This window comes from Danio rerio, chromosome 12, assembly GCF_052040795.2.
Source record: "Danio rerio strain M-AB ecotype USA chromosome 12, GRCz13ab, whole genome shotgun sequence".
In the NCBI taxonomy this organism is placed as follows: Eukaryota; Metazoa; Chordata; class Actinopteri; order Cypriniformes; family Danionidae; genus Danio; species Danio rerio.
In genome coordinates, this window is record NC_141032.1 from 20,734,948 (window position 1) to 20,755,991 (window position 21,044).

Below are 21,044 nucleotides of genomic sequence, written 5' to 3' on the forward strand. Positions count from 1 at the left end.
TTTTGATGTGGGATTTTTTTTTTAATATGCACAAATGCACACACACGCACACATATACATATATTCACTGGACAAATAATTTTACAGGGCAAAGAGTTAAATTTATTTTATATTATAGTGCATCTGAAAAATAATTCATTGCACTTCACTTTTTCCAATTTTTTTTTGTTACAGCCTTATTTCAAAATTTAATAATTTAATTTTTTTCTTCAAATTTATACACAATACCCCATAATGAAAATGTGAAACTTTTTTTTTTTAATTGTTGCAAATTTAGTATGATTAAAAAAAAAAAACTGAAAAACCACATGTTCATAAGTATTCACAGCCTTTGCTCAATACTTTGTTGATGCACCTTTAGCAGCAATTACAGCCTCACGACTTTTTAAATATGATGGCACAAGCTTGGCTAATCTGTCTTTGGGAATTTTTGCTCATTCCCCTTTGTAGTACCTCTCAAGCTCTATCAGGTTGGATGGGTAGCAATGGTGTACAGCCATTTTCAGATCTCTTCAGATATGTTGAATAGGTTTAAGATCTGGGCTCTGGCTAGGCCACTCAAGGACATTCACCGAGTTGTTGTGAAGCCACTCCATTGATATTTTGGCGGTGTGGTTTGTATCAGTCTCCTGCTGGAAGATGAACCGTTGCCCTAGTCTGAGGTCAAGAGCACTCTGAAGCAGGTTTTCATTTAGGATGTCTCTGTACATTGCTGCATTCATCTTTTCCTCTATCCTGACTAGTCGTCCAATTCCTGCTGCAGATAAACATTCCCACAGCATGATGCTGCCACCACCATGCTTTACTGTAGGGATGGTATTAGTGTAACGTAACGCCTGGCATTTAATCCAAAGAGTTCAATTTTAGTCTCATCAAACCAGAGAATTTTGTTTCTCATGGTCTGAGAGTCCTTCAGATGCTTTTTGGCATATTCCAATAATAAGAAGTGGTTTCTGTCTAGCGCTAATTGGTGGATTGCTGCACAGATGGTAGTCCTACTGTAAGGTTTTCCTCTCTCCACAGAAGAATACTGGAGCTCAGACAGAGTGACCATTATTGATCACCTCCCTGACTAAGGCCCTTCTCCCCTGATCACTCAGCTTAGATTGCCAGTCAGCTCTAGGAAGGGTCCTGGTGGTTCCAAACGTCTTCCTCTTATGGATGATGGAGGCCACTGTGCTCATTGGAACTTTCAGAGCAGCAGAAAGTTTTCTGTAACCTTCCCCAGACATGTGCCTCAAGACAATTCCTTTGTCTTCATGCTTGGTTTGTGCTTTGATATGCACTGTCAACCCTGAGACCTTATATAGACAGTATGCCTTTTCAAATCATGTCCAATCAACTGAATTTACCTCAGGTGAACTCCAATTAAGCTGCTGAAACATCTCAAGAATGATCAGTGGAAACAGAATGTACCTAAGCTCGATTTAGAGCTTCACGGCAAAGGCTGTGAATACTGATATTGTACTGGGTATTGTGTGTAAAAACTTGAGGAAATAAATGAATTTAATCTATTTTGGAATAAAGCTGTAACATAAAAAAAATGTAGAAAAAGTGCAAGAGCAATATAATGTGCAACATTTTCAGATAATGAAACTGATACCTGCTAGGACGATGTCGTGAACAAAAGAAAGAAAAAAACAAGAAAAACAAATTTAATTATTTCACTTTTTGTTTTTCTGTTATTTTTGGCCTGTTTTGAGAATAGATCTCTAATATGATGCCCATCAGTGAGCTGAGTTTGGCTTTGTTAAATTCCCGCTAATCATAACGGCAAGATGAACAAGTCAACTACTGGTTATAAACTGCAATCATTAACCTAAGGAGTGTCTTGAGGTTTCTGTGCAGGAAGCTGCGCTTAAGTAAAACTGACAATCTCAGAAATAGTTTGTCAGCTTTTATTGCCTGTTTGTCTGTTATTGATGCTTAAGATGTGTACGTGTTTGAGAAGACTTCTTTTATAATGTATTTGTGTTTGTGTACGTGTTTGAGAAGACTTCTTTTATAACGTCAAATTATCCTGGCAAATTCCCCTTATTATATCACCAATGTGTAGGACAGGTTCTACCTGCTTGAAAAAATGAAACCAGACACCACAAAACCACTCTTATGTTTCACTATTTATGGTAAAAGCCAAAAATTAAAAGGAAAAACTAAGACTTTTTTTGAATTTCCAGCCATAGTTCTATCAAATCTTCTCAGAAAGTTTTATTTATTATTATGCTTTGCTAACAATTTTATTTTGACAGCTTTAAAGGTGATTTTCTCAAATTTCCTAACTGTCTCATTAACTATTGTCTTACCTCAGTAGAAGGTTGTTTTTTCACTAATGATCATTAGCTTACTCTTTGCCTGATTAAAATGAACCACGGTTTTTTAACAATTATTGTAGTAGATTTTTTTGATGAATTGATTCCTAACAATATTTTTGCTATAAATACCATGGTTAAACTATGGTTAGTGTGGCAAAACTATGGTGACTTTGTGGATCAGCTGCATTTTTTTGTCAAAACAGATATCACTAAATCATTCACTGTACGAAAATGCTGGGTTTCATACAATCCGTTCGTCTCATCTCAACTTAAATCGTTTAAGTTAACTTAATGGTTTTTTACAATTGATTGAAAAAAAAAAAACAATTAAGTTGTCCCTAAATAAACTCAACAATTGTGTTATTTCAGCTCAATGTATTGAAGTGTTTTGAACAAGTAGCAACTATTTTTTTGAGTGTTTGGTTATTCAACCAGTTATTAAACTAGTAAAGTCTTTTTAAATGAAGAATCATTTATCTAAAACTTTGTGTATTTATTTATTTTTTAATTAATTTATTAATTTATTTATTTATTTATTTATTTTTTAAGAATAATGTAATACTAAATGTAACATATTCATCTAATAAAAAAATCTCTGAATAATTTGCTATTTTGCTTGGCTGTCAAAAATTCATAATTGTGGAAGAATCTTGACCTTTTTGTTTTAACAGAGACTTGACAACCCTGGACCACGATACCAGTCTTATTTTGCACTGGCACATTGTTGGGAATAGTCAAAAATACATTGTAGGTGTCAAAATTATTGTTTTTATGCCAAAAAGTATTAGAATATTAAGTAAAGATCATTTTTCATAAAGATATTTAGTAAATGTCTTACCATAAATATATAAATATTAGTAGAAAAATATTTATAATAAATTATTATAAAAAATTGATTAGCAAATTGCAAGGAAATTCATTTGGACATCTTTAAAAGCAATTTTATTTTATATTAATGAAACTTTTTATTCCTCAGATTCAAGATTTGTATCCACTTTTACCTTTTATCCACTATCTTTCTAGATAATGCACATATCTCCAATATATATATATATATATATATATATATATATATATATATATATATATATATATATATATATATACACATTTATAAATTGTGTGACTCTCAGTTTATCCAGAATCACGCAGCTCTAAGATGATCAAATGAGTACAATCCACATATACTGAAGCTACATTGCAAAAAATGTTTTGTTTTTTCCAAATATCTAAAAGTATGTACAAAATGAAGCATTTTTGAGAGAAACATAACATACTGCCTTATTTTAGCTATTTTGTCAAAATTCAATAAGTTTTTCATTAAAACAAGCTAAATGATCTGCTATTCGGGTAAGCTAAATAATCTTATGTCAAAAGGAAAAACAATATTATTTTGTTTACCCCTTTGGCAGATTATTTAGCTTGTTTAAAGGGAAAACGCACTTCATTTTGAAATTATTAGGAATAATTAAGAATAGGTAGATATTTGGACTAGAAACAAGAATATTTCAGTGTATAGATTTCACCCAAAAGTAACACCTTCATGAAGTTTCCTTTATATTTTACCTTTAGCTAAATTAATTTATTAAACTAATTTAGCAAATAGTTGTTAAACCGCTGACGTTTGCCACACATATATTCACCTAAAGTGCAAGACATCCTTAATGGCAAACATTCAATATATTGATTTATGAAATCTTCCATTGTGTCCAAACGGCTGCCGTGTTTCCACAGGCCATTCAGCCCTGTGTGTTTAGAGAATAGGGCTTGTATCCTCTAGAGCAGCAGCCATTGAAGTTCAGCGGTTTCCATAGCAGTGCCTTTGTCTGATAAGTAAAACCTAGATGTTACCAAAATAGAGTCCCAGTGGCTAGTGTCAAAAAGTTGTCAGGTGCTAACCACATTTGTCACTTGTGCTAGAATGGAAGAGAAGAGAAGATTGGACATCTGCGATGCATTTCTGAATGATCCCGGGTCAAGTGATCTTCTTTGGGATGTTTTGCTGCGTGTTGTGATGACCGATGTCTGTCTTTTTAGCTCTCTGAATTATTCAGCATCTGTATCAGCCGTGTGCTTAAAAGGCAACAGAAAATGGTGAGTTTCTTTATTTTTTATAACCTTTGTGAAAAAAATACTGTTAAAGCTTTTATTATTTAAAGTTTGTGTCTTGTTTTTAGTCCAAATATCTAAATATTTTTAAATCAGGAAGCATTTTCTAGAAAAACATAATGTTTTATCTTTTAATTAAGTGGGGTTTTTCCTTATAACATGCAAAATAATCTGCCAATGGTGCAGTAAAATTAACTTTTTTTTAAATAACTAAATAAATAAATATGTTTCTTACCTCGTTCCCATATTGTTTGGCATATTTTAAGGTAGAACCAATTTATTTGCACATTTTCTGAAAACAGGACACTTTTAGGTCCAGAAAATGCTTCTTGATTTAAGATTGTTTTTATATTTTGACTAGAAATTAGACCAAAACAGTTAATTTTTTTGCAATGTACACTCTGAGTGTTTATAAATCTTAAAGTTTTATTATTAAAAAAAGTTGTTTTATTAATATTAATATTTAATATTATAAGCTTGTATTTACTCAGGAAATAACTTCTTTTAAAGGAGTGTCCTGGCATAATACCTAATAATACTGCTTGCACATTCCACTAGATAAATGACATCCTATAATGATTACTGCTTTTCTCATATTAGACTGGAGGTTATGAAGTGGATCAGTTTGTGGATCCTCCAGATGATGATCTGATTTGTGTCATCTGTAGAGCTGTTTTACGCTGTCCTGTACGGCTTAAATGCAACCATGTCTTCTGCAAGGAATGCATTTTACAGTGGATGAAAAGGTAACAATTTCGAGTGGGGTGTGTTTTTTAATGATTAACAGAATACATTTGGCTACTGTTCGTTCTTAGATGTACTTGTTAAAGTGTAACACATTTACAATAGGCATTGGGTAATATTAATTAACAATATGTACAGTGGCCTTAGGGTTATTGCATGTATTAATGTGTCATTTATGTAGTTTAACACTGTAAAATGGTGTGGTAAATATATTTTAATTATATTATTTAAAGTATTTTAGAACATATATAAGTTACAAAAAATGTCAGAGGTAAGAACAAACTATACAGATACAGTGGCTGGCCAAAGTTTGGGGTCAGTATAAGACTTTCTGAAAGATGTTTTTGAAAGAACTATAATATTCTTATCAGTTTTGGGTGTAATGTAAAAATCTGTAACCTACTGTAAAATAACGATCGTTAAATTACAGACATTTGGTGCAAAATAACAGACGGTAAATGACAGAAATTTACTGGAAATTAAAATGTAAGAAAATTTCTGTAATTTAACGTTTGTTATTTTACTTTTTCCCAGCAGCTGGGTGCTGAAAAAAAACCTTATATAACATATATTTGTTTTCAGTGTAGTTACTGTAATTAAATTGCCAATCTGCTGGCTAAAAAACAAGAGATTACTTTTTATGTTTAGGTCATGCAATTAGTTACTTATACTTGCCTTAAAGTGATAGTTCGCCCAAAATTTGAAACTGAAAATTGAAACTGTGATGAACTTGTTCCACACTTGTTTGCATGTCGTTGTACCATGAGGCACAAAAGAATATATAGTATATTTAAAGAAAGCTGGTAACCTGTAAACATAGACTTCCATAGTGTGTTTTTTTTTCTGTTCATTTCAGACAGGTGAAATGCCCATGCTGTAGGCAGTCAATCGACCAGAACCAAATGCTGGTTTTGTTTAAGCTGAGCAAATCCATTGGCCGTTTATCAGTGAAGGTAGGCCACATACTCATATATGGCTGAAAGTGTGGGATGTACTTTATTTTTATAGCCCACTTTAGATAATCTGGTGAATATATGCATATGACTGTACATATCAACTAACTAACATTCGATTCTCATAGGGTATTGGTTTGATTTTTGTTGTTGTTGTGTGAGTTGTGTGAGTTACAGATACATTTATGGAAGGGTTCCAAAAGTAAGCCAGTGCATGTACAGAGAAGTAAATGCATAACTTGGCCTTTATGTGTACACTATGCTACATGTACAGTGCTCAAGATTTCATCTTTAATTTAGTACACACGCACCCTGACATTTGTAAGATTGTACAATGTATGCGCAAATCACTCATGAACTCATTTTTTGCATAAGTTAGTTTGCCTACCGCAGGGGAAATGCTGTTTAGTCATTCAGTTGGAAAAGAAACTGAAAGTGAAACAGTAACAAACCACTGAAAACTGCAGATGTCTGTTGAATGCTTGTGTGAGGGTGACTGAAATATATCTGCAACTGTATTGACAGAAGTACAAAGTACAAGTTATTCTTATTTTATTGTTCAGACTATGGATGATGCTAAATCTTTCTAGTGCTTGAGTTGCCACTTTCTAGTGCCACTGCGAGCTACACATAGAACTTAATTCTCTCCAACACCAGTGCGCACACAGGCAAAGGCTACATCTTCAACTGCACACACAAATACACACACACATCAGGGCCATACCATTACATAAACTGCTTAGGGGTAAATCTGGACTAAATCATTCACTGCTTATACTACACTTTGCATATTTAGCAGAGCTAAAAACAAGACAATTTCTTCCATTGTGGCTAGTGTGGCAGATGCTAGAACCTGCCTTTACGCATGTGCGACATCGTAAATTGCATGGCAAGTGTAAACACATGAATTGGATATGAATCACAATTGAAATAATGTGTAAACGGGCAGACAAAAAAATCAGATATAGGCAACAAATCGGAATTGGGCATCAAGACCTGACAGTGTAAACGGGGCCAAACTCAGTTCCTGGAGGGCCACAGCTCTGCACAGTTTAGTTCAACCCTAATTAAACAAATTGACTGCTTTAGGCTTGTTTGATACCTACAGGTAGATGTGTTGAAGCAGGGCTGGAACTAAACTCTGCATGTCTGCGGCCCCCAGGAATTGAGTTTGACACCCTTTTTAGGTAATTGAGACATTTAGTGTCCTTAATGTATATAAAAAAACTGTTTAACCCAGTACAGTTCTTTATTGGTTCTTTGGGGCGATTAAGGTGTTGTACAGAACCACTGTTAAAGAACCCACAAGAAGCCAGGATTTAGAGAAATAGAGACATATTAAGAACTATACAGACTCTTTGTATAGTTCTTTATATGTTTTCTATTTCTCTCAATCCGGCCTCACACTGTGCAATTTTTATTATCCCTTTACAATTGTAGCTTGTGATACTGAATAGATGTTTCCCATGTCAAATGCTAAATAGCAGTTTTTGCATTGCCAGACGATATGACAGTGAAGACAATAAAAAAGACACATAAAAAAAATCTCATTCAGAGTTTGACATCATCCATCCGTGACACGTTAATCCACATTCTGAAATCATACCTCACAAAAAACCTCAACACTAAACAATGCTAAATAATTTTTTCTCGTAACATGCTTTAATATTAAGAGCAGAAAAAGAGCTTTTTTTAACATTTCAGTGGATTGAAGTTATCACGCTTATTGCGTCATTAAGTTCAGCACTCCTATTAGTTCTTGGTTCGATGCTAGTTGTAAGATCTGACTCTATCAGAACATCATCAGAGGGAAAAATCTGATCACTACAGCCAATAATCAGCTGTTGGTGAACATGTCAAACTAATGATTTAAGCCTAAGATTATATCAATCTTTTAGGATTTTGCTAAATTTGTCTCAGGTGACCAAATCCTGACTGAAATCCCAGTGTGTGCAGGGCTTTGGGCCACCAAATTGTGGATGAAAACACAGTCTGAGCTGGGCTTAGTCTCTTAGTGTAGCGGGGGAAAGGATTTAAAGGCAACATTAAATTATATAGTGCTTCCAAAAGATAATGTATTCTCAACCTTTTTGCTCCAAGCCCCCTTTTAAGGAAATATTTCAGTGACCCCACAAAATTTTTTTCTTTAGAAAAGCATAAAAGTGATTCATTAATTCCCATTCAACCATGTAAAATGGAGAGACTCTTAAACACTGTTATAGCTCTGAAGAGCACCATTTGACTAAATGAGCTTTTAGACTGTATGATACAGCTAGGGTCAGTTCACTCACTTTTGGGGGACTTTTTGACTTTTTTGGTCCTTTTTTTTAGTAAGACAGTGGGTGAGTTTTCAAGCAAGATCTACCATTACAAAAACATATACACCGCCATCCTGATTTGACCAAGTAGGGCATGATACTGGATTAACATCTGTGTTGATCCTTGAACAACATTCCAATCTGCCAATCAGAATTAAGGGATATGTTTACCATTTATGTTAAGTTTAGGCTTACAGTTTGGATTATGTACTTTTACATGATTGTTATCCAACTATTATTTCCCTTTGATTATGGAAATAATTTACAGCCATGGTTGGATTTAGGGGTAGGGAATAGGTATGGATTACATTTTCGAACCAAAATTATATTCCAGGATCAACATAGATGTTAATCCAGGATTGCATTGTACTTGGCAAAATCATGACGTGATGTTTACACACATCAAACCACTTTATATAGTCAGCAGCAGCCACTGTTGTATTGTTAGTTTGCACAACTGAAAGGTTTTTGTACCACAAAAAGATAAAAACACCGGAAATAGCAGCACCGTGGATGATTAGACTTTCCTCTTGTTGGTTACCAACAAATGGATCCAGTGAGTACTGAATAAGGTGACCTGTAATGAAAAAGTTTAAACTTTAAGTGGTACTAAACTCAAATGAAAATGAACTTTAATGTCAGCCTGATCTCACGAGAAAACGTAAGTATTTTACGTTTTGGCAGTTTAGTGGCTAATTCAGTCGTAAGAAAATGTAAGATTTTAAAAAGGAGGCGTGGCACCTAACCCCACCCCTAAACCCAACAGTCATTGGGGGATACGCAAATCGTACAAAAATGTACGAATTAGATTGCACGAATTTGTACGAATTAGCCACTAAATGAAAAAGTTACGAATTGCCGTGAGATTGTGTTGGTAATGTCATACTGTGGAAACGTGACTAGAGGTGCTGTCTGAAACCTTAAAGGTTACTTATAATTACTAGATTGTCGGTTGTGGGACAATAAAAATGTGAGCAGATATTTAGCAGACATACTAACCCTCTGATGATTGCTACTTGACATTAGCAGTTACTTGGAGTCAAAAATGTCTAAAGCAGTGGTTCTCAAACTTTTTTCATCAAGTACCACCTCAGAAAAAAATTGTCTCTCCAAGTACCACCAAAATGAGCAGTATTGAAATACAGTAGCGTAGTAGGCCTAGTAAAGCAGCTACAACTCTGCACAGTTAAAAAAAAACATGGCAGATTACCTCAGAAATATAGGCTATGTGATATATGGGATATAATATACCCAATTTTTGATAAATTTTGAAATATATGTAGCATGTACATGACATATTTCATTCCTCCGCGTACCACCAGAAGGAAGCCTCCATACCACTAGTGGTACACGTACCACAGTTTGAGAACCACTGGTCTAAAGGGACCCTAAAAATAATGTCAGCAAAATATGAGCCTGAAATGTCACTGTGTGTCTGCTTTTAGTGTCGAAATGGACAGCAGGGCTGCAGGGCGACTTTCCCGCTTTCTAATGAGTACCTCCACATCTCCACCTGTCCTTATGAGTGGCAGATTTGTCCTCATGAGGGCTGCGGGCAGCAGGTGTTGAGGAAGGACGTACAGGCGCATGATCAGAGCTGCACTCACTGGAGACAGCTGTGTCCCATGGGCTGCGGGACGCTGCTCGTCCGAGAAAACCAGACCCAACACAACTGCTACAGAGAGCTGCAGCAACGCTACTTAGCTGAGCGTCGGAAGCAGAGAGCCATCGCAGCCAACCTGCGCAGGAAGATGCAGCGCATGCAGAGCCGCATGGCCCAAATAAAGAGGCAGATTAACCTGATGTGTGAGAGCCTGGAGGTCGGAGATCTGGAAACAGAAGCAGGCGAGGGAACCAGTGCATGGACAGATGCTAGTCCAAGCAGCAGCAGACACAGACACACTTACAATTCAAGAATTCGATTTATATAGTTTCAAAAGGGTCCAGAATTCAAACAATCAAAAGTGAGTTGTTTTATGTGTGCACATTTTATGATTAAATGTGTCTTTGCACTATTAGAATGATCTTAAAGGATAGTTCACGCAATAATGTTTACTCATAGTAATGTCAGTCCAAACCTGTATGACTGCCACTCTCTCATTCGCTCACTCAATTTTGTTTTTGCTTATTCTCTGGTTTTTCAGGGGTTGCCACAGCGGAATGAACCGCACATTACTCTGGCATGCTTTACATGTACAGTGTACAATCCTTAGTGCTGGAAAACTCCCATAGACTTTGAATCGATGTAATTTAAGGCTATGTTAATATGATAATGACATAGAGAAAAATGGAAACGTTTTCCCCTATAGTTTTACATCTACATGACAACATTTTCAAAACGTTCTGCATGACATATGCCAGGCCAGTCTATGGTTCACTTTAACCTTGTTAGTAAACAGTACCTGTAGGGAATGTGACCTTTTTCATTTCACGTATGAGTGAGCGCAGCCATTGTTACCTTAGACTTCCAGTTTGATTATTCATTCATTCATTTTCTTTTCGGCCTAGTCTATGAACCGCCTACTAATCTAGCACATGTTTTACGCAGCAGATGCCCTTCCAGCTGCAATCCATATCTGGGAAACATCCATACACACTTAGTCACACACATACACTATGGACAATTTAGCCCTCATTCACCTGTACCCAATGTCTTTGGACTGTGGGGGGAACCGGAGCTGCCGGAGGAAACCCACACGAACACAGGGAGAACATGCAAACTCCACGCAGAAACGGCAACTGACCCAGAGGCTTAAACCAGCGACCTTCTTGCTGTGTGGCACTATCTACTGCACCACCGCGTCGCCCCAATCTCATTAGCTTCTGTTAATTTTTTGTCATAAAAACAGCTTGTTATGCTCAATGTTGCAAGCTAGTTTATTATTATTTTTTTTAGATCATATTGTTTTTTTATTTTTATATATACTCATAAACTTGTTTGTAGAGCAAGTAGTTTGGCCATTAACTGCCCTTTATTATTAATAATTTTCACTATATGCAAATGAACCGCAAGTTCTAAAACCAAGATCACAAAAGCGCTTACTTCCGCATTGCTGAATAAGGTCAATAATTTGATGTGTGTGTGAAGTAAATACACACTTTGCAGATGAAGCTTTAGGAACACTAGAGCAACAACACTACCACATACTCCATCATTAATAAGTGTTTGTTCGAGCCTGCCTTTAAAACCCCCCTAAAAACATATCATGCATGCACATGATACAAAAATTTTCAAAGACTTTAGTTTTTTGGTGTTTACACAGACACATGGTGCAATTGTTTTTGAAAAACTTCCACTTTGAAACCTGTTTTAAAATTAATTCACTTATTTTGCCAAAAAAGGACATTGACGTGTAACCAAACTGCCAAAGCATATTTGGCAGTTTGGCTGAAAATGGTTAAACTTACAAACTCAACTTCACCAGCTGCCTTAAAAATGTGAGTCAACTCAACTTAGAGAGATTCTTTGTTTCAACTTAAGATGTTGAGTTTTAGTTAAATATATTGTGAATCTCAACATTCATTCATTCATTTTCTTTTCGGCTTAAACCCTTTATTAATCAGGGGTTATCACAGCAGACTGCCAACTTATTCTGCATATGTTTTTTGCAGAGGATGCCCTTCCAGCTGCAACCCAACACTGGGAAACTTTCTCGCATTCACACACAAACATTACCACCAATTTTGCTTATTCACTTCACCTATAGCGCAGGTCTTTGGACTGTGGGAGAAACTGGAGCACCCAGAGGAAACCCACACGAATATGGGGAGAACATGCAAACTCGACATAGTAATACCAACTAACCCAGCCGGGGCTCAAACCATCGACTTTCTAGTTGTGAGGCGATCATGCTAACCACTACACCACCTTGAAACTTAACATCTTAAGTTGAAGTAAAGAATCTCTCTAAGTTGAGTTGACTCACATTTTCAAGGCAGCTGGTGAACTTGAGTTTGTAGGTTTAACCAAGTGAAATGTTTTACAATGTGGCCTCTAACTCAGTGGGGTTGAAAATAACATAAAATAAAATAATGAAAATAAAAGGAACTTATGCTGTGTTCCATTTATATTAAAAAAAATTAAATGTCACATAGGAGTTTACTGAATTTCATTACAATAGTCAGAGCACCAAGATGGACATTTGTATAATTCGTGATAACTAGGCCCACACAAAATCTGCGCTCACAGATTTCCGCAGATATTTAGCCCATCACTGATACTGTTTATTTACTTGAGTAAATATGTGTAAATTTATATTTATTCAGTTTTTAAATTAATTTCAGTAATATTGTTGATTAAAATGAAAATGTTCATCTGTGATTTATGTACAATGCAGTTTGTACAGTAATATTTTCTGTCTTTAAGAAGAGATATTATATGCGAGACTTGCTTTGTTTACCAAATAAAGTGGATCTAATTGGGATTTGCATTTTAAACATTAAATAAAAGTTTAAAAGATATTATGTTTTCACATATTAAGGTTTTAGTTATGATACTCCCAAAATTTGTACCAAAATTCTCTGCAGAAATAACAAAAAACGTCTGCAGATTCCGTCTGGTCCTAGTGATAACATAGAGATAAAAGCTATAGAAAAAATCGATTTAAAATGGGATATGTTGCATAGTTGCAGAAATATCCACAGATAGAGGTTGGATAGTACTGTGCACTCTCAGAAATAAAGGTAAGCAAGCTGTCGCTGGGGTGGTATATTTTCAAAAGGTACACAATTGTACCTTAAGGGTCTATATTGGTACCTCAAAAGTATATGATAGTACCTAAACATTTTAAGAGGAACACTTTTGTACTTTTTAGGTACTAATATATGTACCCTTGAGGAATTAATAATGACCTTTTAGGTACAAAATTGTACCTTTCGAAAAGGTACCACCCCAGTCACAGATCGCGTACCTTTATTTCTGAGAGAGTGTGCACCACTGAGTTTGAGACAGATCAACAGAAATGCTAAGAGGAAGAAAAAACAGTGACAATATATATTATGACTGTTTCACTTGTTCATTTACTATGCAGCCATGTTTGTTTCTGACTTCCAACATTTGGGTTACAAATATCTACTGGAAACTCAGAATTTCTGATTTCTGATTGCAAATGGAATGCACCAATACAGTCGTACAGCTATGGAGTATGAAACATTATGATTTTCAAATATTTTGTCGAACTATCCTTTTAAGATCAACACATCACATCGATATTACAAGTTTATTGTCTGATCAGAACTTGACGATACACCAAAAGATATTCTTTGCTAATGCATACATATAAAGAATATTACTGAAACATTCAAATGCCAGCTTACGTTCAGATATTACAATCTTGAAGTGATACTTGACAAGAAAATGTGAAATTGTACAAAAAATGTCTGATATTTTATAATTTATGATGTAAAAAGCAAAAGCCTTCGGAACATGTAAGACTTTTTCAAAAAAAGATTTGTATTTCATTCTAAATATAAATTATTAAATATAAATAAACTATTTATTACTAATGCTTATTTGTCTATTTTAAGATATTGCTGATGTTCTAACACAAAATCAGTTGTCATATATATTCAATAAAGTAGCAAAATGGATTATTCACAAATTAAGCCACCGGTATGATGACAACAACTAACTTCAGTGTCTTGGAAATGGGAATACATGACGGAAATCATACCTTGTATTGGTTGCATTGGGAGAGAAAATTATACACTTTGCTACTCACACTTTGCTTAAGGTAAGTTATGCTGCTTTGAGTTTGCTGAAGTTAAATAAGCCAGTTCTGATACTTCTGCACTGTCATGTCTGTCCACAGGGAGGCACTACTGTAATTCTGCAGAATGTTCCAGATCACTCCTGTCGGTTGAGGCCATTGAGGAATTCTGAGAGAGCTTTGCAGGGTGTTGAGCAAGTGGTGGGTTGTCCATTCCAGAGTGCATTAGTGGCAGATAAATATCATCCATGTTGGGCAACACAAAAACATTCTATAAAAAAAGCAGGATATTTGAGAAGATTTGTTATGGGGCTAATTCCAGCAATTTTCATTTAAATCAATTGAAGTATATATTTCATTGTGTACCCAAATGAAAAATAATAATAATAACAGAAATATACTGGTGTAAAAAATATATACGTGCTACTTTAGATTACCATATTTCAAAACAGTAAATCAATAAGAAATAAGAATACATTTATCTATAAAATTGAATTTACATATAAACTTAAAGGGTTAGTTCACCTAAAAAACATAAGTTGTGTTGATTACTCACTCTCATGTCATTTCTGTCCTGCAAGAGCTTCATTCATTTTTCAAACACATTAAATTTTTTTTAGATGAAATCAGAGAGCTCTCTCATCTTCCATAGACAGCAGTTCATATGCCCGTAGTAAACTTGCACCCTGATCTGATACAGAAGCAAATGGGCTGCACGCCTGCTTTTGAGTGAAGGTCTCGGCCCACCTTCTCTGTGTTAATGAATGAGATTTGAGCCCAAATAAAAAATTCTATTATTTCATTTCTGTGTTATTTTACCATGATAAATTGAGTTGTTCAGCAGTAAACTATACTTTCTATTTATTCGGTAAGGTCAGGGCTTTATTGGGCTTTATTAGTTTGCTAATACACGCCTAACCATGACGGGGGAAATACAGGTGATCATTATCTAGCACTAATTCTCTTTACGGGTCTGAAATAATAATTAGAAAGACAAAACTAATGTTAGCCGACACCTACATTGATCTGTAAGGTTATTTGAACTTGATTTAAAGGAAGTCTCTGCCTTTTGAGTTTCGACATGTTATTGAGTTAATCTTGTAAACTTACTGTTATACAATATTAATGTTCTAGAAACCGAATCTTGAATAAAAAAAATAGTAAAATGTTATGCAATGTTATATATTATTTATATACTTCATTTACTGTTGGCTTTTTATTTGAAAACTCCTAATAAACATTTAAATGAATGTAAATTCCTCTTTGCCAGATATAATGAAGGCCGATGCCAGATAAAAACGAAGGCAAAAAATGATAATATATAATATATAATGACAATATACAAGTTTTGATTCCTGTTGATTGCTAATTAAAAATAAAAACCTTTCTAAATATGTATGTGTTGATTATGTTATTGTTCATATTTTACAAGTGTTATTTCTTCCCGTTTATTTGTTTATTTCTGCAGTCAAACATGTATTGCTTTTATTAAATTATAACAGCTCACATTACACAGTTTTTAAATCGTGTATGGTAACGCTTTCTTTTACTCTTATGTTATAGTGCAAATACATGCAGTCAAGTGAGCAGTTCGGGTGTGTAGTTGATTTGATGTACAAGCATTTGGTTGAAAGCTTGATTCTGCAGCTCCTCCTCTGGCTCCATCAGGTAGTCCTTCTGCACATGCTCAGGCTCCAATTTCAGCAGTCTTTTGCGACGGTTTGTCTTCTTCATGAGGCGTTTTGCCTTCAAAGCATTCAATAGTAAAAGGGGCTGTTGCGTTGTCCATATTTTATACAGCCCTTGCACTGAAGTCACTAATGAAGAAAGTGGTTTTTGCAAGCTCTGTATGGAGCTTCATTTAAATACAGTTGAACCTCTGAAGTCACATGGAATGTTTTGACAACGTTTTTTGGTTGCTGTTTTTAGGGGAAAACATGCAACAAACAATGTGGATCATAAAAACAAACACATACGACCCATGCCGTGCGTGAACGCGGTCTTACCCAGTCATTGGGTCTCACAGCTTTGCAGGGAAAGCACATGCTCTGATGAATAATTAAGAAGCAGAGTCTTTTCATAGGATAAGAAAACTCAGCTATGAGTAATAATGAGAAACTGACACGTCATCACTGGACAGATCGGCGCTAAATCAGCGATTTTTATCCCACCCCAAAAATTATTTTAATCCCTGAAGATAAAATTAGCTGACAAAAGCTCAAAATTATCCAGTTTCCCCCCACAATTACAGCGGACAGGTTGTCTTAACTGGTGCTCAACACACAAATCTGTTTCTTTTGAAAAAAAAGTACACCAGGGTGTCTTGAACCTTAGTCTTACTATCTATGGAGGATGAAGAGAGCTCTCTGAGTTCATCTAAAATATCTTGATTTGTGTTCATGAGAGGAACGAAGGCCTCAGGTGATTGGAACAGCATGAGGGTGAGTGGTTAACAAGTTTTTCTTTTAGGGTGAACTAACCCTTTAAAATTAAAACTTCATAAAAAATAAAGTCAAAATAAAATCAAGCAGACATTAAAATAAGCTATGTCATCATAACGAACCTGAAACTCATCCTGTAGCTTCTTTTCGATCCATTCAGTCACATGACAGAAAGTCACCTCTCGCTCTCCCAGTTTGGGTCTAACTCTCAAATCGAGCTTTGGGGGTCCGCAGAAGCTGTACCTGAGAGACAAGCAACAATAGACATGATTATTGGACTAATAGACATGTCCACAAACCTAATATGGAACTATTTTCTCTAACTTAAAAAATTAATTAAGTAGCCAGAAAACACGAAGATTTAATCACGTGGATAAAACTGGGATAGCTGATTTGTGTTTTTATATGAGCATTAATGTGTTTTTATATGAAATAACTTAATGTTACAGGATGTTTAATCGGTGGTACATTTTAAATCTTGTGTTAGCTGATTTGTTTGTCTTAAAATATTGTGTTAGTCCTTTGAAGTCTATTGCAGGACTAGATGATCATACATGTGTGTTGCTTATGAATCTTCATGGATTAGCTTTGACCTTTACAAAATGGCAGATGAATGATATACAGCAGCCCAGAGAAACAACCACTAATAAGGTACAGTATGTGTAGTCCCATTATTGTGCAAAAGATGTGTGTTTAATTGTGTTAAACTGAATATGCACATCTGCATATAACAACTATTAGCATTTCTTACTGTTTAATCATAATAACCTCAAGATTTATTTAGATTTGATGGTTGCCTAAACATTCTGTTAAAAATAAATATTACAAATCTGTTTTACTCTGTTAAAATTATCAAAATTAATGTGGAGAAAGTCACTTTCATGACCATATTCCTTAGTACATTTCCCCAAAATTACAAATTAAGTTTTACTTCAAAATGTAAAAATTTATTTAATCTTTTTTTCTGGATCTTGTTGTCAGATAATTGTATCCATACTTAAATTTTATACTGTATTTAAATTGTATACACTTGCAATGTTCTAAATTGCAAATACAGTTAGATCCATAAATATTAGGACAATTCTATTCTATTCATAAATAATTCTATTCATAAATATTTGGCTCTACACCAACACAATGGATTTGAAATAAAACAAACAAGATGTGCTTTAACTGCAGACTGTCAGCTTTAATTTGAGGGTATTTACTTACAAATCAGGTGAACGCTGTAGGAATTACAACAGTTATTATTATTGCATATGTGCCTCCCACTTGTTAGGGGTTCGAAAGTAATTGGACAATTGGCTTCTAAGCTGTTCTATGGCCAGGTGTTTGATATTCCCTCATTTTACCAATTACAATGAGCAGATAAAAGGTCCAGAGATCATTTCAAGTGTGTTGTTTGCATTTGGAATCTGTTGCTGTCAACTCTCAAGATCCAAAGTGCTTTCACTATCAGTCAAGCAAGCCATCATTAGACTGAAAAAAACAAAACAAACCCATCAGAGAGACATAAAAAAACATTAGACTTGGCTAAAACAACTGTCTGGAACATTCTTAAAAAAAGAAAGAACACACCAGTGAGCTCAGCAAAACCAAAAGACCTAAAAAAGCACAGAAACAACTGTGGTGGACGACCAAAGAATTCTTTCCCTGGTGAAGAAAACACCCTTCACAACAGTTGGCCAGATTAAGAACACTCTCCAGGGGGTAAGTGTATGTGTGTCAGAGTCAACAATCAAGAGAAGACTTCACCAGAGTGAATAACAGAGGGTTCACCACAAGATGTAAGCCATTGGTGGGCCTCAAAAGGAGGAAAGGCCAGATTATAGTTCTTTAAAAGACTATGTTAACATGGACACCAATAATTAAATTTAAATGCAATTAAGACAATACTCTGATTAAGAGTTAACCATTTAAACAGCGATTTTTGATTAATTTAATCAGATGAAGGTCATTATCGAACTAAAGAGAAATCGGATAAAGATGTGTGGAGTATGCCGATTTTAGTCGCATTATTAAAGTGCATTACAGACATGTAAACATCTTAATCAAATTATTACCGTCATGTAGGACACACACACACACACACACACACACACACACACACACACTGCTTGAAACACACATGGCTGATTGACACTCTGCACCTACCCAGTCAGTGCAGACAACAAACAACTGCATCGTAAAATGAGAGTTTTTTTTTTTTTCTTGTATTCAGCATGTGGTATGTACTTCCATTAAAACAACACTCTTCCAGCAGTTCATATGGCATACATGAAATGTTCGTGAATGAAAGTGAAAGTGCAAAACGGAAGTCAACAAATTAAAAATGAAACACCTGAAATTCCATGAAACTCCGGAAGAAAAGCCGATAGGACGGTGATGCAATGACGTTAATCGAATTATTGCTATAACATGTAAAACAGGATCATGAAAGTAACACTCAAAAAGCAACTCATGTAAACACCTTAATCTTATTATTCTCAATTAGAATAAAGCAAATAATTTGATTACTGATGTCCATGTAAATGTAGTCAAAGCCCTTACAGTGCTGGAACAACATCCTATGGACAGATGAGATCAAGATCAGCTTGATGAGAAGAAAAGAGTATGGAGAAGAAAAAGAACTGCTCATGATCGCAAGCAGTGAAGCATGGTGGTAGTGACATGGTGTGGGCACGTATGGCTATCAATGGAACTGGTTCTCTTGTGTTTATTTATTTCTTGTATGTATTTATGTACTGTATGTATTTATGTATTGTATGTATTTTAGTGTTCAAGGCAATATTGTCTACTCATATTAAATCAAATGCTTACAAAGTCATTAGACGGCGCTTCACAGTGAAGTTGGAGAATGACCCAAAGCATACTGCAAAAGCAACCAAAGAGTTTTTGAAGGGAAAGAAGTGTAATGTTATGCAATGGCAAACTCAATCACCTGACCTGAGTCCAACAAAACTGAAGGGAAAATGACCCGAGAACAAGCAGAAGCTGAAGACGGTTGCTGTAGAGGCCTGGCAGATCACCACCAGGAATTAAACCTAGTTTCTAGTGATGTCTCTGTGCTCCAGACAGTAATTGACTGCAAAGGATTTGCAACCAAATATTAAAAAGTGAAAATTTGATTTATGATTATTATTCTGTCCAATTACATTTGGTCCCTTAACAAGTAGGAGGCATATATGCAAGTTGTTGTAATTCCTACAGCAATTACCTGACTTGGACGTAAATACTCTCAAATTAAAGCTGACAGTCTTCAGTTAAAGCACATCCTGTTCGTTTAGTTTCAGATCCATTGTGTTGGTGTATACAGCCAAAATGTTAGAATTGTGATGTTGTCCAAAAATTTATGGACCTAACTGTGTATTATTATAAATAGTAAATATACATATTTTATTTACCACAAATGCTTGTGTGTACACATCATATTTAAAGGACAACGAATGTGATTACAAAATTATATACTGTGTAAATAACATATGTCTTAGGTCCTGTCCAAGCATGCCAAAAAAGCACATATAAGTTCAATTATATTTACACTTTTTTACATACACATTTACATATTAACCAATTTTCTATTGCAATTAACTATGCTGAAGCATTGCTTTCAGGTTTTAGTTAAGTATATATTTTATTTAAATATATATATATATATATATATATATATATATATATATATATATATATATATATATATATATTATTTACTATTAATTATATACAAAATAGTATTTTATTTACATAATAACATCTCTTTTCAAAATAAAAAGATGCTTCAAAATTCTGCTCCTCGTTTCTTTACATGAAACATGTATAAAAAATCTTCTGATCGGCATGATAACATCTCTGAACTCATCAAGCACAGCCTGTTGACAGTGTGACTCTAATCCCTAAAACCCAAATTGAAATTTAATTAAGACGAAGCTAAACCTTCAAGAGCGTCTGACACCAAACTTTTAGAAGCAAGATTGCTCTGAATAATCTTTCCAAACATCGTGTAAGCTTATGCAAAGCTTCGGTCCCTAATGCAACGTTAACAGCGTGTGCTCGGATCTTTGTGAGAACAGCTCGTACCATATTCTGTCAGTAGGGGGAGGAGGAATGTTGACGACGAGGGTTCCTGAGAGCTCCTGCACTTCCACCGCAAGCAGCAGAGGAGTGTTGGACATTTCTTCGATCTTCTTTTTTATGTACTCGTTTTCTGTGGCCTTCTGGAAATACTTCGACTTGGCAATCTTGTCGACGAATTTCAAAATCCGCCTGCTTGTGCTGCCTCCGGCTGCAGCCCTGTGGGAAGCAAAGTCAATATTTTATTAGATGGCCTTGATTTACTTCAGGCAGCAACAATTGTCTCATGGAAGACACAGAGATTGTGTTTTTAGCCATGATTCACCAAAATTGATGTTGTTTATTACTCCTTTGACTGGGAGATGGGGGCTCTTTTCTTTACATTTAG

The 21,044-nt window shown here is 35.0% G+C and overlaps 2 protein-coding genes across 8 annotated transcripts in view; one reads left to right on the forward strand and one right to left on the reverse strand.

Moving 5' to 3' along the window:
• The first annotated feature begins 4,049 nt into the window (after positions 1 to 4,049).
• Positions 4,050 to 13,932, forward strand: rnf151 (ring finger protein 151). 2 transcript variants are annotated; one of them, XM_087276213.1, is made up of 5 exons: positions 4,185 to 4,406; positions 5,022 to 5,167; positions 6,022 to 6,118; positions 9,882 to 10,400; positions 10,581 to 12,899. In XM_087276213.1, the coding sequence occupies exons 1-4, from the start codon at positions 4,404 to 4,406 to the stop codon at positions 10,365 to 10,367; spliced, it is 732 nt and encodes a 243-aa protein (XP_087132339.1). In that variant the 5' UTR covers positions 4,185 to 4,403; the 3' UTR covers positions 10,368 to 10,400; positions 10,581 to 12,899. The 2 variants fall into 2 exon arrangements, with proteins under 2 accessions (XP_087132338.1, XP_087132339.1); XM_087276212.1 differs by having other exon boundaries at positions 4,050 to 4,406; positions 9,882 to 13,932.
• tex2l (testis expressed 2, like) overlaps positions 13,642 to 21,044 on the reverse strand; it is a 48,979-nt gene continuing 41,576 nt past the window's right edge. For all 6 annotated transcript variants that reach the window (XM_087276131.1, XM_087276130.1, XM_087276128.1 and 3 more), the window contains 3 exons: positions 20,663 to 20,875; positions 16,708 to 16,828; positions 13,642 to 14,415 (listed from right to left, as the gene is read on the reverse strand). In XM_087276131.1, coding sequence (XP_087132257.1) covers positions 14,254 to 14,415; positions 16,708 to 16,828; positions 20,663 to 20,875 — 496 coding nt within the window. In that variant the 3' untranslated portion in view covers positions 13,642 to 14,253. The remainder of the gene's footprint in view (positions 14,416 to 16,707; positions 16,829 to 20,662; positions 20,876 to 21,044) is intronic.